The sequence below is a fragment of the Mytilus edulis genome, chromosome 9, assembly GCF_963676685.1.
Source record: "Mytilus edulis chromosome 9, xbMytEdul2.2, whole genome shotgun sequence".
Lineage (NCBI taxonomy): Eukaryota > Metazoa > Mollusca > Bivalvia > Mytilida > Mytilidae > Mytilus > Mytilus edulis.
Genome location: NC_092352.1, coordinates 42,310,384 through 42,333,766, shown reverse-complemented (window position 1 = coordinate 42,333,766; position 23,383 = coordinate 42,310,384). Strand labels below are relative to the sequence as shown.

At 29.9% G+C, this 23,383-nt stretch overlaps 1 protein-coding gene across 1 annotated transcript in view; it reads right to left on the bottom strand.

Moving 5' to 3' along the window:
- Nucleotides 1-13,134, bottom strand: part of LOC139488392 (uncharacterized) — a 29,681-nt gene extending 16,547 nt beyond the window's left edge. The window contains exons 1-4 of the mRNA XM_071273942.1: nt 13,050-13,134; nt 10,464-10,536; nt 817-945; nt 388-516 (exon numbers count right to left, since the gene is read on the bottom strand). Of these exons, the coding sequence (XP_071130043.1) occupies nt 388-516; nt 817-945; nt 10,464-10,536; nt 13,050-13,052 (334 nt within the window). The 5' untranslated portion in view covers nt 13,053-13,134. The remainder of the gene's footprint in view (nt 1-387; nt 517-816; nt 946-10,463; nt 10,537-13,049) is intronic.
- Nucleotides 13,135-23,383: the final 10,249 nt, after the last annotated feature.

Here is a 23,383-nt window from a genome sequence, read left to right as displayed (position 1 = left end):
TGATTTTTTTTATGTTTTTTTTTTATGAGAAAAAATTACTTTCCTATTGAACTCATAACGGGTTGATCCTAATCTTTTATGTTGTACTTATATTTGTGTATTAGGTTTGTCGGTTTTTTTTTCATTTTGCTATGTTTATATCCATTTAAGAGAAATCGGATGTTGACCTATCTTATAGATTAAGTTAGTGCTATGTTCAAAGGCTGATTTGCTAGACATGTATCCATAAGTTGCTGTGAATTTATTCTAAATTTTTGAAATATCTTCAATGCATGCATTTGTACTAGTTTTTTTATTAAAAATATCTTAATATTTAGAGTTTCATCAGATCAACTCACTGACTTTGTGTTCACTTTGTACATTTAAATGCTACATAAAAACACATACTAGGTTTGCATTTGGAGTCGGAGGCAGTGTCCTTATAAAAGGAATCCTTGCAAACACAAGTTTTCTCACACTTGCTGTTTGTATCAAGGCAAGGCATGGTGGCATTACAGGATGCATCCAACGCCACTTCTACAAAAAAAATAGTTTCATCAACAAAATCAGGAAAATGCAATGTCACTGTACATAATGAAAAGTGAAAAGATCTGCAAATGTATTTAAACAAACATAAAATAAATGTGTGTGTATAGCAGCTGACAAAAAATATTCTATTATTTTGTGTAAACAGAATATGACAATATTAAATGATGATTCTACGTATTACATATGTGTTATCCTTTTACCGTAGACGTATGTCGACTTACCTTATTATCTCACAATCTTCTTTCTTTTAAAATTTGTATTGGATAGACCCCTCAAATGTATACTTACTATCTACACAGGTTTTTTTAATCTGGTAATGAGTTATCACACACTGACATTTTCCACCTTTACATTCTGTATTCGCAATATTATCTGTACAGTTTGATGTATTTGTACAAGCTTCTCCAACAGGGACTCCTGTTTGAAATATATGTTCAAGTATTAATGAAATAAAAGTGAAAATGTTTAAAAACATTATTGATGACGACTTTTTGTATTAAAATTTCCTTTTTGACACCTCAATTGACTAAATAAACATTTTAAGAATAAAAAAAACTCGATTCGGTATTTTACACAAAAAAAAATGATAGCTAGTGTTCCAAATTTATTATTCTACATTTATACATTTGTTTTAAAGACAGTCTGAAATCATTATTGTGTTGACTCTACAGTTTGATAATTTATAAAATTAGAAAATAGAAAAAGCAAACTTCAGCATAATAACATAGTTTTGCTCTACCAGTTACTCGGTCGACCAGATTTAATAAAAACTGGTTCCTCTATCTGTTCTAAAAATGTCTTTACTTATATGTTTTTTCAACATTAGAGCTTATATACCGTCAATTTTCATGTCACAAGTGCAGGAGTGTGTTCTAAATTTCTAAAGAATAGGACGTCCAAAGAATTTTTTGTAGAAGGTATATCGTGTGTAGTCTGTGTCACTAATAGTCTAAAATAAGAGTAAGTGAATAACATGTAAAACATGAACTCATGTAGTACAGTACTTGCAACCTTAGGCGTTACTGTTTGACGTGAACTTGACTGATCGGTGAATGATCGGTGACGGATGTTTGACTGATCGATGAGTGATCGGTGATCGGTGACCCATAGGATCCGTCAGATAAGTCAAATAACCTATGTGAGAGTTACCCTGACAACTGTCACCGATCAATCAGTAAATTAAATTTATGCACGGATCGGACGGATACGTATATATTTAAAATTCTTATGTAAACCGAACTCGACAGTGTTTACAAACGATGAACGCGGACCTGTACGAAGACACCTTAATTTACACTATTTGTCATGATGACAAATTTATCTTTCTGATGTCACATGACTGTATACAACCCTTTTTAGCAAAATCTTTATATTTTATGTTTAACCGCAGAAAATATTGTGTATAACGGAATGTTTTTTTCTTTAAATGTGATGTAAAAGTTTTATTTATTCATTTGTAAATGAATGTTAGAATAAGTTTTAAAGCAAAAGTGTCTCATAAGTCAGTCATGGCTGGATACCGATATTTTAACTTCGATTTAAATTCTTATTTGTATTTTTATACTTATATTATTATGTATGATATTGTTCAGTATTGGTATGTGACACTATAATAAAATATTCTGTCTGTCTGTCTGTCTGTCTGTCTGTCTGTAATAAAATTAGTTGCAATAAAAAAGTGAAAATAGTATAACAGAATAAGATGCTTAGAGCGTTAAATTGTTTTTGTTGATTAATAGTTTTGTATTAAATATTGTTAACATCAGAGACATATAATACATAATTGTATTATATGACTCTGTTAACATAAACTTATTCCTACGAAAATGGTTATTATTGACCGCCATTGGATTTTTGAACTTTTTATAGTTTCGAATAGGTTGTTTTTTCATGAAATTAATAGAATGTCAAAAAAATAATATAAAAATTTTGTTTGCATTGTTTAAAATAACCAAAATTCTTCTTCTTTTTATCAAATATGATACTATTTTATTTAAAATCAGTTATTTTTACCATCTTGAGACAAGTCTTCTAATCAGAATTGAGATATAATGAGAATTAAAATACTTAAACTTTTATTTTTGTGGAATAAGAATGCAGTTATTGATTTATTTTGATACAAATTATTAACCGTCATATGATTTGAGTACTTTTTGTACATCAAGATTGGCTGCTCTTCATCAAATATGCTTACTTTAAGGAAAAAGATACTAAATTTTTGTATGCGTTGCCTAAAATGCAAATATTTCTTCATTTTACTGAAAATTATTGACCGCCATTAAATTTTTGTACTTTTTATAGTTTAGAATAGGTTTTTTTTCATCAAATTAAAAGAATATCAGAAAAATCATACTAAAATTTTGTTCGCATTGTTTAAAATAACCAAAATTATTCTTCTTTTTATCAAAAATGATACTATTTTATTTGAAATCAGTTATTTTTACCATCTTGAGACAAGTCTTCTAATCAGAATTGAGATATAATGGGAATTAAAATACTTAAACTTTTATTTTTGTGGAATAAGAATGCAGTTATTGATTTATTTTGATACAAATTATTAACCGGCATATGATTTGAGTACTTTTTGTGCATCAAGATTGGCTGTTCTTCATAAAATATGCTTACTTTAAGGAAAAAGATTCTAAATTTTTGAACGTGGTGCTTAAAATGCAAATATTTCTTCATTTTACTGAAAATTATTGACCGCTATTAAATTTATGTACTCTTTATAGTTTAGAATAGTTTTTTTTTCATCAAATTAAAAGAATATCAGAAAAATCATGCTAAAATTTTCTTCGCATTGTTAAAAATAACCAAAAAAACTAAATTATTCTTCCTTTTTTATCAAAAATGATACTATTTGATTTAAAATCAGTTATTTTTACCATCTTCAGACAAGTCTTCTAATCCGAATTGAGATATAATGAGAATTAAAATACTGAAACTTTTATTTTTGTGGAATAAGAATGCAGTTATTGATTTATTTTGATACAAATTATTAACCGTCATATGATTTGAGTTCTTTTTGTACATCAAGATTGGCTGTTCTTCATAAAATATGCTTACTTTAAGGAAAAAGATTCTAAATTCTTGAACGTGGTGGCTAAAATGCAAATATTTCTTCATTTTACTGAAAATTATTGACCGCTATTAAATTTTTGTACTTTTTATAGTTTAGAATAGTTTTTTTTTTCATCAAATTAAAAGAATATCAGAAAAATCATGCTAAAATTTTCTTCGCATTGTTAAAAATAACCAAAAAAACAAAATTATTCTTCCTTTTTTATCAAAAATGATACCATTTGATTTAAAATCAGTTATTTTTACCATCTTCAGACAAGTCTTCTAATCCGAATTGAGATATAATGAGAATTAGAATACTTAAACATTTATTTTTGTGGAATAAGAATGCAGTTATTGATTTATTTTGATACAAATTATTAACCGTCATATGATTTGAGTACTTTTTGTACATCAAGATTGGCTGTTCTTCATCAAATATGCTTACTTTAAGGAAAAAGATACTAAATTTTTGTACGCGTTGCCTAAAATGCAAATATTTCTTCATTTCACTGAAAATTATTGACCGCCATTAAATTTTTGTACTATTTATAGTTTAGAATAGGTTTTTTTTCATCAAATTAAAAGATTATCAGAAAAATCATACTAAAATTTTGTTCGCATTGTTTAAAATAACCAAAATTATTCTTCTTTTTATCAAATATGATACTATTTTATTTGAAATCAATTATTTTTACCATCTTGAGACAAGTCTTCTAATCAGAATTGAGATATAATGAGAATTAAAATACTTAAACTTTTATTTTTGTGGAATAAGAATGCAGTTATTGATTCATTTTGATACAAATTATTAACCGTCATATGATTTGAGTACTTTTTGTACATCAAGATTGGCTGTTCTTCATCAAATATATATGCTTACTTTAAGGAAAAAGATACTAAATTTTTGTACGCGTTGCCTAAAATGCAAATATTTCTTCATTTTACTGAAAATTATTGACCGCCATTAAATTTTTGTATTATTTATAGTTTAGAATAGTTTTTTCATAAAATTAAAAGAATATCAGAAAAATCATATAAAAATTTATTTTGCATTGTCTAAAATAACCAAAATTCTTCTTCTTTTTATCAAATATGATACTATTTTATTTGAAATCAGTTATTTTTACCAGCTTGAGACAAGTCTTCTAATCAGAATTGAGATATAATGAGAATTAAAATACTTAAAACTTTTATTTTTGTGGAATAAGAATGCAGTTATTGATTTATTTTGATACAAATTATTAACCGTCATATGATTTGAGTACTTTTTGTACATCAAGATTGGCTGTTCTTCATCAAATATGCTTACTTTAAGGAAAAAGATACTAAATTTTTTGTATGCGCTGCCTAAAATGCAAATATTTCTTCATTTTACTGAATATTATTAACCGCCATTAAATTTTTGTACTTTTTATTGTTTAGAATAGTTTTTTTTCATAAAATTAAAAGAATATCAGAAAAATCTTCCTAAAATTTTCTTCGCATTCTTTAAAATAACCAAAATTATTGTTCTTTTTATTAAAACTGATACAATTTTATTTGAAATCAGTTATTTTACCATCTTGAGACAAGTCTGCTAATTACAATTAAGATATAATGAGACTTAAAATACTTAAACTTTTATTTTTTGTGGAATAAGAATGCAGTTATTGCTTTATTATGATATAAATTATTAACCGCCATATGATTTCATTACTTTTTGTTCATCAGGATTGGTTGTTCTTCATAAATTATGTTTACTTTAAGGAAAAAGATATTATTTTTTTGTTAGAGTTGCCAAAAATGCAAATATTTCTTCTCATATTGTAAAATATTGTAATTTCAATTGCAATCAGTTGTTATAAATGATTTTCATATGTTTTTTGTAGAAAATGTGAATTATTCAAGAATAAATCTGCTTAAAATTATTTCTTTCTTTTTAAGGAATATATTTATGTTTACCACCATTGGATTGTTGTACTTTTTATTGTTTAGGAGTAGTTATTTTTTTATTAAGGTAAAAATAGACTATCAGAAAAAATATAATGTAATGTTGTTTGCATTGTTTGAAATTATTCATATTTCTTGTTAAAAAAACAGCATTTATTTTTGATATTTGTTATTTTAAAGGCTTCGATTGTGACGAGAATATAGAAAGTACATGATTATGATAAGTTTTTTTTAAAGAATTTTATGATGATAAGGATAAAAAAAATTAAAATATTGAAAAAAATAGACTACATTTTTCAATAACTGATTCTTTCATTTTGTTTTTCCCGAGTATGTTTGGAAAATAATAAAATCAATTTCGCGATGTAGACACTAGCCGGGTTTGAAAATATATAACCTAAATAAAACGAAAAAGACCATTCTTTAATGATGAAATTTTAATTTAGGTTTTATCTGTACAATTCTTTTCATTTCAATTCATAAAACTTTGCTAAATTATATATAAATATACTAAATAAATAAATGATTTGGAAAATACATTGAAGGTATAAAAAGTCATGAGAATTCCGAATGCAATTAGGTTATATCCGGGCACTCTGGTTCTAAACCTTGGTTCCATCTGGGTTTTCTGGTTCAGAACCTTGGTTCTTTGGTTCGAAACCATGGTAACTGGTTCAACATCCGGGTTGTTTGGTTAAGGCAACCCAACTTCTTGGTTCCATCTGGGTTCTATTCTAGAACATTCTAATGTTCCCGTTGAACATAACAGAAGATAACCGCAAGTCTCCGAATAAAAAGGTAAAGTAGGTCAAAGACGCTAAAATTATTTTATAACATTCAATTTAACATCGACGGTGAAGGAAGCATTAAGGTATTTATCTTCTCATTTTAATTATTTTGATAAGAAAAGTAGATAAAAATAAAGCATCGTATATAGATTTTTAAAACAAACCGAAGTACACAGTACATCGAACATCCTTTTATTTAATTCAGACAATTTGTATTCTTTTTTTTTCCTTTACTCATCCCTTGTCTTAGACAGTGGCTTACCCAGAACTTTTTTAAGGGGGGGGGGGGGGGGGGGCGCTCCATTTATGCTTCAATGATTCCTTATATAATCAACCAAAATTTCCCCACAAAGCCCCCCCCCCCTGAATCCGCCTATGCTAGAAGTTTTAAAACCACCCAATTAGGACATTAGGACATGTTGTTTATATGGCTAACGATATGTGCATCTAGCCACTTGACCAGTTGACGACTTGCATATATATTTGATTGCACATTTATTATCAAGTTGAATTTTCTTTTATTAATTAATGGCTTTTTAATAATGTCAGATTTGAAAGAAATACATGTGAAGTATATGTAAGAAATCTTTTTGTTCAAAAAAGAATGTTAAAAGACATATAAAGGAAAGTTATGATCAATAAGTTGGTAAGCTTTAATTGTTTGGAAAAAAAGTTATAAAATATAATAATAAAATGTATAATTATGTACAATAAATTTGTCAAATTTGATACTCATTCAGCCGTTGTAAAGGGCATGCATATAATCATTCGGCCAAAAATAAAGAAATCAAGATTAAGATTGAATATTTTTATAAAAAAATTATGTGTACATGTGTTAATGACAGTGCTAGTGGGATGTGTATCACCAGCACAATAGTAAGAACTTCTGTGTTGGCGCCATGATTTAGGAACATAAAGAGTGTCCGTCTGTCCCGAACGTCCCATAAAAACGGGTTCCGCTCTTCTTACATTAGTTTGCCTCAACCAAATACTACAAAACTTATACACAATATATAAAGAAACTGGTGCATAGTGCCAAATAGAACTCTCCACAAGAGACTAAATGACACAGAAATTAACAATTATACAATGTAGCCTAGGTCACCACACGGTCTTCAACAATGAGCAAGGTTCATACCGCAAAGTCAGCTATTAAAGGCACCGACATGACAATGTAAAACAATTAAAACGAGAAAACAAACGGTCTAATTTATGTACAAAAAATAAACGAAAAACAAGATAGGCACGTGCATATAAAATAAGGCGGGGTTAAAAATGTTAGCGGGATCCCAACCCTCCCCCTTATGTGGCATAAGTGCCAAAGAGAACTCTCCACAAAAGACCAGATGACACAAACACTAACAACTATAGGTCATATACAGCTTTCAACAATACCGCATATAGTCAGCAATAAAAGGCACTGAAATGACATTGTAAAACAATATTCAAACAAGAAAATAAACGAACAAAATGTACAAAAAATGAACGAAAAAACAAGTATGTAACACATAAAAAAACGACATTCATTGAATTGCAGGCTCCTGACTTACCACTAGCACAAAAACACCGAAAAAGGCGGGGTTGGACATGTAAGCGGGATCCCCACCTCAACACAAAATCAAATTTGAAATTTTTTAAGTGTCACTTTTGCCGTTCAAGAGTTATCATGTCCCTTTAAAAAAATATAAGAAGTGCCGACTCTTTCGTTTCCTTTCTCTTAAATAAGTCTGACTCAATTAAATGTTAGGAACCTTATCCGCGATTAACATCACCCCATAACACAGATCTACTATGAAGCTCAATATTGGGTCCCGATGGCGTCACTGTTCATGAATTTTTAGATTTAAAAAGTTGTGGTACGAGTACCAATGATACAAATGTCAACCTGAGTTAGGAAAACTGCTAAATCTATTGTTTCCGTTCTTTGACTTTTAATAATATAATTTGCCTCAGCCAAATGTTTTGAAACTTATTCACAATGCTTATGGTCACAAAACGGTCAAAATTACGCGAATCCTGCATCTATATGTGGAAGTTTACTCATTTTTTTCACAAACAGGGGCATCTGTGATTAATAGACATATTCTACATTTATTTCAGTAATCAGCTTATTTACTTCCATTGAATTCTTTTTTAAATAGACTTAACTTGCACATTTTTTTTCAGAATCTTGGTGCAGTTTGGTAACAGACAGTGATATTTCAAGTTAAATGTGACCAACTTAACAAAGTGTTTCACTGGATTGAGCTCTCGGTCTAAGTGTACTTTAATGGTTCTTAGCATTGAGTTCAGTTTACTGATATGCGTATACCTTCTGTATGAATTTTTATAATGTTAAAGCAGACTATCCATACCTACATGTCCATGAAATGAAATCTAAGGTAAAATGATTGAAACATTGTTGCATTATCTATCACAACTGGCAGCACACGGTGCTACTGAAGCAGTAAATTTTCTTACTTGATAATCATGGAAATTAAGGATTTAGTTTCATCTGAACTAAAGTTTCTTAAAAATTGAGAATGGAAATGTGGAATGTGTAAAAGAGACAGTCACAATGTCAAAATAGCAGAAAGCAGTCAAAGGCCACTTATGGGTCCTCATAGCTGACTATGCGGTATGGGGCTTTGCTCATTGTTGAAGGCCGTACGGGTACCTATAGTTGTTAATGTCTGTGTCATTTTGGTCTTTTTTGGATAATTGTCCCATTGGCAACAATACCACATCTTCTTTTTTATATCTTCAACAGAGCGAGAAAATCCCTCGCCCAGAGGCGGGCTTCAGATGGCCCTTAACAAAATGTGTACCAGTTCAAACTCCAAATTATAAAATAAACTTACAATTAAAAACATACAAGACTAACAAAAACCAGAGACTCTTGACTTGACGTCAAGGTAATCATACCAAGAGACACATCCAATATGCAAAGGTTAAGAGTCAAAAAGTCATAGTCTGGTCAAGAGATCCTTCTAAAAAAAACACATATTTAAACTCAATTGAATGGTACTTGTAATGCAGGTCACTACAATTGCCTTCAACAAAGAATATAAACTCTCGCAACAATGCAAAGTTAACCCCGTCTTCCGCTAAAGTTTGAGCAGGATTATTTGCAACGATTATCTTAACACATATAATTGAGAATCGAGTCGTGCAGTAATGTCAAGAAATTAAAACGGTAAGATTAGACATTAAAACAGTAAAAACTAGCCGAAGGGTTTACCATTAATTTTTTACCCAACCATATGATAGTACTATGGTAAACTTATGGAAATACATGATACAGTCATTAAATTGAATATTTGAAATCGTACGACCAGAACAATACAAAACAGAGTTGTAAACTAAACAAAGTAATGATACATATCGAATTTTTAATCCCAATTCACAAATTCGGAACCGTAGTTTTCATTCAATTTATTTATCTAAAATGTACGCTTGCGTTAAACAATGGAAATTAACACTGTATATTTATATAAACGACCAATCTTGTAATTAATAAACAAAATGTATCATTGAACGTTCGATTTTCACGAGTCGCCATTTTAATTAAATTAAACGAAAATAAGATTCCGTAATTTGTATTAGTTTATCATGTGACGTATTAAAGTTCAATCCGTCATCAAGGTCGATCGGTACTATCCGTCCGATCAGTCCGATCAGTCAATTACTTTTACTATAAGTCTGACGGATTGCTGACGTGAGTTTGACGCGAACTTGACTGATCGGTGACTGATCGATGACCGCTGATTGATCGCTGAAATAGTAACGCCTAAGGTTGCAAGTACTGTATGACATGGCTTTTTTCCTCATATATTATCAAGCTTTTGATAGGTTTTTTAATTGCTATCATATTCATTTTTAGCCATGACGTTGTCAGTTTGTTTTAGATTTATGAGTTTGACTGTCCCTTTGGTATCTTTTGCCCCTCTTTTAATATATAATTATACAGTTGTCTTTTTTCTGCTAATATGATCTTACAATTTAACAATAGACAAAATGTTAATAAGAACCACTCAAGTCTATTTAAATATAACAAGAAGTTGTAATTGCCAATGAGAGTTATGAAGTGACGTAGACAACATTTTCCTCATTTTAAAGTCATTTATATATTCTAATATCAAAATTAATAAAATGCGTTAATGCATTAAATATTACCTGCAGACACAGCAAATTGAAAGTAAAGTGCAATCAGTGGAAGAATGAGTAGTACTACAGTATATAGATAACCCTGCAAATATACCAAAAGATAATTCAATACTTGACTATTATTATAAAGTAACTTTACCTCATTGTTGTTTTGTTTTCATTCTAAAAAAGGATTCCGTCAATATTCTATCTGTCAATACATTTTCATGCAATTAAGTTATTTCAAAAATTCAAAAGTTTTGTAAACAGTTAATTAATAGATATGACCACATCAATGATAAATTATATTAGCACAGAAGTGCTGACTACTGTGCTGGTGATACCTGCGGGTGATAAAACTCCACCAGAAGTGGCATTGACCCAGTGGTTGTAAATAAACTTACCATTGATACCAGGATTATTTTTTTGTATTTACGCCAGACGCGCGTTTCGTCTACTAAAGACTCATCAGTGACGCTCGAATCTAAAAAAGTTCAAAACACCAAACTCCAAGGAAAATGCAAAACGGAAAATTCATTAATAAATGGCAAAATCAAAAGCTGAAACACATCAAAGGATTTGAATATTTCTTCGCAGCAATATTTTTGTAGCGAATATATATTTCAGTCGATACGATGCCCAAGATTTAACAGTTTCTATCATGGTTTCCATGCCAGAGGATTGCTGGACACCACGAAGCTATTGAACAAAGAGTTCCAAGTGATGAAATTCAAAAGTAAAATTACAAAAATACTTAACTTGGAGGAAAATCAAAACGGCAAGTCCTTAATCAAATGGCAAGATCAAAAGCTCAAACACATGAAACGAGTGGATAACAAGTGTCATTTTTCTGACTTACATCCTTTCGTATTTTTTTAATACGCCATCATCAGTAAGTTGACCGCTAGGAAAAATCTGCTTCTCTAATAAATATTCCAATTGTCCTAACCACAATCCTGTTTTTTTTAACCATGAACATAACATATCGAACTATACTAATGCCGAGTTTAAACTTACATGAGCAACACGACTGTTAGCTGGATCTGATTTTCCTTACAGATCTCCTGAGAGTTCAACCAAGTTGTTTTAGATGGTTTTGTTGTGATCAGTATTTGCTTTTATGTGTTGTTTTTTTGTAACGTAACAGTCGTTAATAAAAAAACAGAAGATGTGGTATCTTTACCGATCAGACAACCTTTCCACAACAAACCAAATGACACAGAAATATTCACTCATCAGTCACTGTACAGCCTTCAACAATGAACAAAGATTATATCACATAGTCATCTATTAAAGGCCGCGAAATGACAAATGTAAAACAATTCAAACGAACAAAATATTGACCACCCAATGTATGTACAAAATAATGAAAGAAAAACCAAATTTGTTGCAGAGCAACAAACGACAACCAAATCCGTTTTAAAAGGCTTACCTCAGCATACGAATAAAAAAAAATACATCTCACATCTAGTTCAATGCCAATAACAGCTACATTTTAATAACAAAATGAGAATGCATGTCAGACTAAAAATTCAAATATTTGTTTTTCAAAACGAAATCTTTACATTTATGGGAGAATATTGTAAAGGTTTTACTAACTTTATAATTTAGTAGTAGTACATACATTTTTAGACTACCTTCATTAGCAAAACGACACAACAGACACTGGCCAAGAAAACGAGTTGTTAAGGTGTTTACAGTTTATTTTCGAATAATAATGTTTGAAAATCGATTTGGTATCTTTTGACTCTCTTTTGTTACTATCATCTTTAAACTAGTTGACATAGAGGGTTTCCGATTTGATGAAAAGTGTAAATGGAAGTAATACCGAAATCCTCGGAAAATTCAAAACGGAAAGTTTCTTTGTAAATGGCAAAATCAAAAGATCAAACACATCAAACAGATGAATAACAAAAGTCATATCCCTTGATTGGTTCCGGCGATTTTATTGTAGTAAATGGTGGATTAAACCTGGTTCTTTAGCAATCTAAACAACTCACATGCCATGATATTGACATCGATTCGTGAATATAACAAACAGTCATAATAAGTAAAGCTGTCGATAGTAGGGGTAATCTTAATCTCAATAAAACAAGCAAATATTTAAACAAAGATAAACAAAAAGCATATAGACAAAGCACATGATCAAAAACAAAAGACAAAAAACAAAAAATTATTATAGCACAATAATACGTAAACGGGATGTTTAAGTACCTAGCCAAGACAAATGGATATTACCAAACATTGACTTAACATTAAAATTTATACCTTACAAAGATAAATAAAAGAATATAACAATTTTTTAAAAAGATATTCAAAGCCAGTAGCTATAATCTAGACTATCGTGTATTAAGTTAATACGGAATATTTATTAAAAAGGTCTTGGTATATTCCGATGAGCTTTAAAAAAAAAGAAGACGTGACGTTCTTTGACATACAATGTATCCCTGTCCTACAACTTTCTGCTCAAACATGGGTGACGTTTTAAAAATCTGATCAGCAGCCGTAAGCTCTAAAATATCGAATCTCTCCTCAGTGATTACACAAAGAACATATAATTGCCAAATTTCGAAAGCTATAATTTAAAAGGTAAATATTACAAAAATGCAATCTTACCATGGCTCAGTTCGTCGTGCAATTTTTCAATCTGTAATTACTGTTAAACATTTTTTAGTATTTATACGATAACGTGATGGTAACCCATATCAACAGAAATCATGTGATACTGTCTGCTAGTAATATTATATGTATTATTAACAAATATATCATCCTATGTAAAGTTCAATACGTAATCATTTGTTTAACAAGTCTTGACATAATTTCAACTTCCGGCTCATGATAAGATACCTTTGCATTAGTTAATAAAAGTTTAATACAGGTAGATGTGAAATAAATTGAAAAGTGTTCGAATAAGGTTCGAATGCCAGAAGATTCGTTCGGAAAGAAAACCGCTCGCGTGTTAGGGAAACCGACGTGGTAAGATTATGATAAAGGCAGCAGCAGTGTTCCCGCACAAAACAAAGGCTATCAATTATTAAAGCCTATGTATTATATCGTCTTTTGCCTACAATTGTCCTATATTTGCACTGTCACTTTTCACGTTGGTATCGAAAATGTTATTCAAAACTGTGTATTAATATAACAACGTATATTAGTTCGTGATATAATACCATTGTCTTCATGGGCTGCTTTTGTGACAGCAGTGGGCAATTTCAGACACCCTACATGGCATATGCCATGTATGCAATCAATTTTTATGGCAATATAAGTGTTGGTCACTCAAACGACCAATTCAGTATCTTCAGCAATCCTTAGTAAAAGCTTCGAAAACTTTAGCGATAATGCTATTTTTACATTGTAAATATTTTCTAAATGTGGTATGTAATACTTAGATTAGTTATTAAGACATGCAAACTTTACTGCAAAAAATATGTCCTTCTTCAAATTTTGAATTTGTATGGCTCTCTAGTATCTAAATGAACATACAAATATAAGAGACAGATGGTAATACTTGGTTGTGCATTTTCTATTGTTATTTAAACATGTTAAAGCAAATATTTTTTCTTGTACATCCCAACAACAGAAAGACACTAAGTACAGATCTGAGAGTAATCGCAATTACTGACAGCTACTTCAAAGCCACTAACAACTAATAAAAAAATGCATGCATTTAAAACTAAATGATCAATCAGTATACACATCCAACATCCAATGGATTTAGTGTAAAAACGTTATAAACAGTCAGATAAGAACATAACTTTGTACAACGATAAGATACATGTTTCGACAAATTGTAGATCCATGAATGTGTATATGAATTCAACAAAAGTATTACGTTTGCTTTTAATTTACTGATAAAAATATCAATATCAATATAGACCAATAAAACAATATTCACTGATCTAATTACAGTGTTGAAATGGTAACCTTTATAATAGGATAATTTTACCAGGATCGTTTCTAAATTACCGTTGTTGTTTTGTTTATTAGGTCTTTCCTCTTTTCTGTGGAAAGACCTATTGTTTTTCTTCTGATTATTTTTTTTTTTTTTTTTTTCCGCCTAATTTTATTCTTGCAATAAACATTTGTTTCGCAATATGTCGCTTTGATATTTGGTATATGATATCAAACAGTTTATGCGCTTTTGAAATTTACCCTGCGTAACCGAATACTTTTCTTTGTAGGAGTTATCTCCCCAAACACTGTTTTCCTTGTGTTCACAACTCCTTCGCAACCGTAAAAGATAACGACAAATTTATTTTACAAAATTGCTCGTTATATCCTTTGCATGATTTGTCCTATTTTGACCGACGCAATATGACCGCTCCATATGAGAATTATTTCCCCTTATGCATCTGATATAAGTGATATGCATTTCTATCTTATAAACCATAAGTGATAGAGACCTAGGATCTTTTGATTTGAGGTCATTGGTCCCAAAAAATGAAAATTAGGTCAAGGTCAAAGGTCAAGGTCATATTCTAATATTGTATTTGGCTTATTTTCACTTATATCCAAAGACCGTATAAGATATCAACAAATTATTTTTACTAAATTGTTAGTTGCGACATGTCGTAACACATAAATTTTTATTGCAAGGGCACGTTGAACGTAAAAGGGAGTTTTCTCCCCTCTTGTATTTAAAAATACGTGTTTGGTGATATAAGTTATTAACCAAATATAATTAAGACCTATGGTCTTTTGATTTGAGGTCCTTAGTTCATGACCTTGAAATTGATCTCAAGGTCATAGCTTAATTTGACGTTCTAGATTTTGACCTTTGCTTTTATTTTATATGTATACATGATAAAGCTATGAAACTTTTGGAAAAAGGTATCAAACCATTTAACCTTGAAAGAAACAACCGGAAGTGACCTTTTATAAACCGGAAGTAGCTATTTTTTTGTACTTTATTAATATAAAAGTATATAGAACCAGATATTTTTGGAATCAGTGTCAAGTAAATATTCAAATATAATCGTAAGTAACATTTTTCAAACCGGAAGTAACAAATTATCTCCCTTATTTAAAAAAAAATGTATGGAAACCAATTTTTTTTGGAATAAGCGTACTAGAAGCTATCATTTGACGATTGAAATGACATTTTAAACTTAGTTTCACAACTTTCATATCAAAATACATTGTTTTGATGGAAAGACCTTCAATTGTTCTCTGAACAATTGGTTTTTAATTATTATATGATTTGTAATGGATAAAATTTATCATGCTAATATAGTATTAGTTTTCTTAAAAAGAATCTGAATATATCAAAGTGTCGCACTAAAATTGACCTCATTTGCCTCAGGTTGATACACTTTGAATCTTGTCCAGGATATGCATGACATACTTGATACAGGCCATTAAGGAAGAAATTAAATATCAGCATCATGTAGTCAATTTGAAGTTTAATCATTACTCTTCAGTTAATATATATCTCATGCAGTTTTCCAATATTATAATTTTGATTTTTTAAGCGCAAAGTTTTGCATTTTTGTCGTCATTTTCCTCTTTGTATTTAACTTGTTTTTAACATTGAATAACTTAGTCTACATCAGGGGTTTGATTGAATCCTTTTCAGCCAAACTTGGAAGAGGGAGTAGAACAGAAATAATCTGCATTGAGTTTGCTATGGTCGGAACTCTAACCAATGACCTCCCGATTTCGAGGCGAACACACTCCCACAAAACAAACCAGGAAAGTGGTAGTACAGAACATCGTTTCAAAAACAAAAGTACTATAAATACAGTTTCACAGAATTGTCACATTTACTTTAGCGATGATGACAGACTTCAGAATAGATTTCAAGGTTCAACGATCTTTGTAATTTAGAAACCCTTTCACCTATTATTTAAGAGATGTGGACGTAGCTGGGTGTGGCTAGCTGTTACCGGTCTAAATTTCTGACCGTATTCCATTCACCCTCACATTCTAGTAGTATTCAGTTTCACGTCCAACCTTACTGTCGACCGCCTATCGCAGGACCTCCATATTGTATTTAAAATGTATATGTTTTGGTCATGAACGTATGAAATATTTGTCACTGGACGAAAATCAAACAATACAATCAATCAACTCCATAAATTATTCCATGTACATATAGTACACGAAGACAAGATACTGTATTATGCTTTAAATGAAATTTTTCATTTAAATTACTAAATAGTAGTGCAATTTTCTTCTGGTTTTGGAATTTAGTACATACCTGATCACGATTTATGATATATGATTTTGTCAGAGGATTCAAAACTTAAGAACAGATGAAAGGAAAACGTTTGTCAATGTGTCTGTTCATGCTACTTCTACACGTTAAAAGGAATGTCTAAAATAAAAGTGTTTGTTCTAATGAATTACATATTATTATACATGTACTTCAACTAAAGAATGATGACCAACCTTGCAAAAACGTCTCATCTATTCACGTTTTAATCGTGGCACGAAAAATTCGATTTTATTCATAGGCGTTTGCATGCATATTGTTTATTTACAAGTAAAAACAAAGCAAGAACAAACACAACACGACAACTTATTAATTCATTGGACTGAACAGACAAAACTAATAACTTTGTATTCGCATGAAATGTAATAAAGGAAAATTACAGAATCAAAACAAAACTAGACATTTACCTGAATAGAGTGAAAGACCTTTTGCATATAGATCTATTCGATTATACGTTGTGAAACAAGCTGTTAAAATAGTTAATTGTTGCAAGAATTTATTTACAACTCTATTTCATGATTACTGGCATATACTTAAAACATGAAATACATATATCAAGAAGTTTTTTGTGTTGAACATTCGTATATAGGTTGTAAATGCAGTCTGTACATAGTTTTTTCCAGATAAATAAAATAGAAAATCATTATATTGAAAAGTAGGAATTCAAATATATCAATTTATCCCTTGATTTTATTTAACTATCAAATAGTGTTATTTTATTACCCAACACATTTTATAATAAATTATAATTATTTGAAGCAATTTAACCGGTAATTCTATATATAAGTCCGAGTTCTTTAAGTAGAATATATTGATTCGCCTTGTTCAAGGAAATAAGGTTTCTACAAATTGTTATTTGTTTTTTACGGTTTGTAAGTCATTAAAAAGTCAACGGTTAAGTTAATTGCTAATAAATTTGACATTAAAAAAAATCCTAATAAAGCAGGCTACACAAACATTCCAACATCCCTATTTGTTAGAAGGTCTTTAAATATTAATATTAATTTATCATTGAGCTTTTACTATTAAAAAAGAGGAAAATTAAACCATCGTTTCAGATGAAATCCAAAGAACATTTGTAGTTCGAAAACATACAAAGACCCACACCGTTATGCTAAACTAGCTCCTCGTCTTGCCGTTTACAGTTTTTCCTCTGTTTTAAGGACATGTAAACACTTGAAACTTTTCTAATAAAGTATTACAGTTAGAAACGACATCAAAAAATCAATGGAGAATAAAAAAAAAACTTAATTCAAAAAGTTTGGAGCTGGGGTCGAAATTGCTGCAAGTTTTGTTTAATTGACATCGATTAAATGTATATCCTTTTTGGTCAATCATTTTTTTCCAAATTAAGTTAAGACGGGGGGTAGGGGGGTCATTGATAAAACTATATGAATGTTTTATCCTACATTGAACTTTTGATGTCGTCCCTAATATTCATGTATGATAACCGATTTCAATGTGTTCTGGGAAATTTCGCTCGGAAGCTTAAGAGTTCGTCTTGTTTAATGGTAAATATTTTTTGTCACTTATAAATACTTTCCACAAACTTGTTAGCATCTAGTACCGATGTAGGTCTCAGTTTATCGAAAATCAGTAAATCAGTAAAACACAACAGGACTAGTCTTAACATCGGGCAAGTGCTTTTATGTTACCAAAAAGTACTGAATTTTCGTAATAACATTGCAATACCAATGGTATACCAATGCTATATTTATTAAATAAAACAAACTATCATGTGTGTTTAGGTATCGCCAACGTTATCAGTTTATTAATTAAATAACAATAAACCTAATTTAGAATCTGCAGCGATAAAATAGTCATACCTCTTAGTGATGTGAATTGGTTATGGTATAAAAAGAATTCAATTCATTGATTATCAATAAAAATATTTGCTAAATCATATAGTTTTCGAACTAGATTGTGATAAATTATGTAAAATTCTATGGTAACTGTAACATTTATAAGTCATTATACAAAGTGTTAACCGTTTGATCTTTTTCATTGTATGTAATTAGAAGCAAACATAAAATCGGCGCAAATGAAAAAATGATATCGGCGAAAATGGAAGAAGGATTTTTTTTTAATGTCATACGCCCGTATTCCTCATACAAGTGTCGACTCTTTTTCAAGTAGTTTTTGTATTGTAATTTTACGACTCAGACATTGAAAATCAGTATCGCACAACTATAAAAAAAAAAAAAAAAAAAAAAAAACTTTACTCATTTAACTGTACAAATTATTTTCACAATACCAACAACTTTCATCGCACCGATGATGTTGTTCGTATTTTACGAGATGTAAAACTGAAATGAATGTATAACAAATATTTTCACTAAATTGATGTTCATTCGTCTGCCTTAGATTTCACAATACGATTTGTAAGGTCATCAATGTTGACACATTTTTTTTTAAATTTTAGGCGACCAAAAAATATTTGTAAGAGCAAATTGTATTCAAGATAGCATTTCAACAAAGATTCTACTATCCCAGTGTTGTTCATTTTGGTAGTATCAACGATTTTCATGAATTCTTGAACTGTTTTATCGGGTTATACATGTATAATATTCCCGTATAAACCTTGATTCGAAATAAAATGTGCAATTTTTTATAAAATTCTTGTAGATGACATTAATCTTCGACAATATGTTTCTGTTCTGTATCTGTAATTAAATTAATTAGAATAATGGACAAATATACGAACTTTAAATCGTTCCGTGTAAACATTGGTTTCGAGAGGTAACAATTTACGTGATTTTTGTGGATTTTCGTGGATGACTTTTTAATGAAATGTTTCAGTTTCCAAAGAAATATAACAACTGTTATCCGAATTAAGAAATTGAAAAATTCCCATATAGATTTGACTACATGGATACGAGTATTTAATCTAGTAAAAAGTAAATGAACAGAATTAACGAGGAAAATTCTAAACGGAAAGTCTGAATCAAAAAGCAAATCAAAAGCTTACACACATCAAACAAATGCATAACATTTTCTTGACTTTGTTTATAAGACTAGTAAAGAAAGTAGAGTAGCGTTTGCTCTTATTCATGTATATGAGCAAAGATCGTTAACTGAATTCGTGGTTTGATTTTCCTGTTTGGGAACTGTTTTAGTACCGTTCTTTAGAACTTGAATTTGTATTATATAATTTAATATTTTGATGCATTTAAGTTTAAATTGCATGAATATAACTTTGATTATCTAATGTGTATGCCTCTTAGTCTTATAGCAGTATAAGTAAGATATCCCATTATTATCTTACATTTGAGTTCAAAAATTGAAGTAGGACATACAACACGGCTAGAAGAAAACAAGAATTAGAGACCAACCATAGTCCACTCCTTTTTACACAGAAACTTTATAAAAATGCTTAATGTCAAAAATTGTGAGGACATATATGAAACGTGCCAATGAAAGAGTATTACTACTATGTTTCAATGTATATTTCGTTTGAAAAATTTCACAAGGATTAGTAGATCTTATTTATCATTTGTTTTCATTTTTAAATCTTTTAAAGTTTATGCACAAATACAAACTATCCACAAAAGTAATTATTTATGTTCAAGATTCGATACAAATAATAAGACCACGATGAAAGAACCTATGCACAGTTTTATAATCCAGCTAAATTGATAAAATGAAACACTTTACTCTTGATCTGTTATGTAAATAAATATTCTTTGATAACACAATCTCAAAAGTTGCACAAAGAGTAAACACAATCAATCTTATTTTAGAAATGTCTACAGATTTACAGATCAATTACACTATGATCAAAACGATTCTGAGCATACGACTAGGTAGTTGTGGTACAAACTTGTGATGTACATGTTACTTTATTGTCATAAAAAAATGAACTTGTATTGAGATGAAAACTAGAAATATATTTAAAAAAGTAAAAAAATACAGTTTACATTTATATCTTCAAACATTGTGCATTGTATGTAAAAATAGAAATATATGAATGTTGGACTGCCGGTAGTATACATTATTTTGTACATGCTAAACTATACATTACGGGAACATGTAACTGTGATATAAATATGAACCATGCTTGCGGTCATAAATCTTTGAAACATAATTATTGTACTCAATCAAACTCGGAAATCAACCAATCTATTTTTTCAATTTGTTGTTCGGAGCATACGTTGTCTCATGAGCGATCGCCTTGGTATACCCCTTGATTTTAACTAGCTAGGCAAAGGAATTATTACGTGCTAGGTCCAAAGAGTACAGAAGGTATTTACCACTATGTCACATGAGTTCAGACTTCAATCTGCCAGTCTGGTTTTTTTTCTTTTAATGTTTGGGTAGTCAGATAAACAGCAGAAATATCAATTTTACATTTTCGAATTTAGCGTCACCTTCAATCTTAATACTCAATAGGTTATGTAACCATAATTTAAACATCTATTTCTATTCCTTATGTTTGAAAAAACGACATAGGAATAGTAATAAATAAACTAAATAAAATATTTCATTAGATCTAATATTTTAACGGTTTGTGTGCGTTTATGTTAACAAATTTTCGAAAAGAACGAATTTTTCTTTAACAGTATGTGATAGTGTAGCATGATTTAGATTTATTTTATAATGGTACAATTTATTGGATTTCAAATATATCATCCTCATACTAGAGATATTGTAAAATGTACGCATGAGTTTTGATCTCGTTTTTAGCAACTCTTTATATTCAGTCTAAAAAAGAAATATTTCTATGTCAAGTGTTTCATTTTCGAATATACCTCATCTTTTTTATTTCTATGGTTCATGCACTTCATATGTTTCAGATATTCTGATGAATTCTCGGGGATGGGCATATTTATTTTAATATTTTACCCTGAGCGTTAACGAGGGGACAATACGAATATACATTCCCTATCCATGGTTAAATGAAAACAAATATACGGCTGCCAAAATTTTTTGATTCTAATAGGAAAAATTCGGTAATTTGGTTAACCGTGAAATACCTTTACATACGATACTGGTTTTACCAAATTTTGATAATATTAATAAATTATATAGTCAATGATTTTTTTTTAAACGCATTTTTCACCTATATATTTTCTTCCAATGTAATTTAATTTGGTCTGAGGCGTACAAGAAGCTTTGAAACGCCCTGTATTTACATTTTATTTTTTGTTTACGGAAACATATTTGTGACGTCACCTTGTTTCGTTGCCATGCCAAGACAATAACATCATTTCGCGGAATTTTCTTTAAATGAAATTTTACCATGACAAATAAATTGAAATGGACTGAATTGTTTATTTTGATATTTTTTTGATATTTTTTTTATATTGTATCTGAATCTTGGCCTTCGTAAATTGGGGGTCTTGGTGTCGCAAGTTGAACATATCTGTAGTATAAATAAGTTGGTCGTAACGCGGAACAGCCGTTTTGTGTAATACTGCGTTTGCTCTAAAGGTATATTTATTGTGATTATTCTGGTTAACGATAATAGGTCGTCATATTAGAATCTGCATTGAATACAGGTGCCTTATATTTGTAAACGTTTCAAACAAACCTTTGATATAATCATTTCAACTTCAAACAATATCAAAATCATAGCTATTTCCCCTTTTGATACCAGTAAAGAACTGTTAACAAAGACTCGCGCATACGTTTTAAAATAATAACAACATCAAGACAAAAGTTGGACAAAAAAAATCCAGATTAACATGTGAGAATGTGTGTTCTACAGGATAAGAATAGTCAAAGACGTACGTGACGAATATATTGCTGATTCATTGGTCCCGGTTTTAATATGCAGGACCAGTAAAACATAGAGGAATTTTAAAAATACTTATCCAAAAGCAATAAATCGATTAACACAGTAATGACAAATGAATGTGTTTTATTTTGTTACTTTGCATTTCAAATTTCGCAGTTGTTTATTGTACATATCCAAATTAGTTATTTTCATACATTGTATTAGGATCATATTGTATCTCGAGTTATAAATCTCGATTAAAATTATTGAGTCGATGCTATCACTTTGGCGACTTGGAGTGATGTGCGGAGCGTATTCGCAATATCAAAATGTTTTGTCATGTATGGACCACCGTGTATGAAATGGCTTACTGATTTATGAAAATGACTAAATTGCATTAACTAGTACAACATGAAATGATTTTCACTTAAATAATTCATGTCACTGTCATTATCGTTGTGTAACTTAAGCACCTGTACTTCATCTATCCAATAAATAAAAGCCGTTTAGTTTTCGAATCTAAAGATTCCAGGTAAAAATCACTTTATTAAGAGAGACAAAATTTGCAAGTACGGTTTCATCTAAGCATGCTATCAGAAATATCGTCCAGGCCCTTGTCAAGTCAATTCTACTTTGTAAATTTCTTACTCCAAATATAAAAGTCGCTATCATTATTTCATGTTGGTCACATTCATTCATTCGTATTTTCGTTTTTGATATTTTATACTCCAAAAGAAAACTCCAGCTTATATGATAACTGGTCTTTATTTTGCATTTCAGTTGTCGAGTTTTTTGTGAAGAGTTTTTCTTTGTTGAAATGGTTATTTAAACCTAATGATAACTGCTGATCTTCAATTTTGGACATTTTTACATATGATATATTTATGTTTTGCTCACACGTTGTTGTCAATATAAAAGAATTAGAGGTTTAGCTATCTTTCAAACCATGTTTCATGGTGAAATGTTTTATATTAATATGACTTTATATTGAAGCTCTTTTATAATACATACATGATA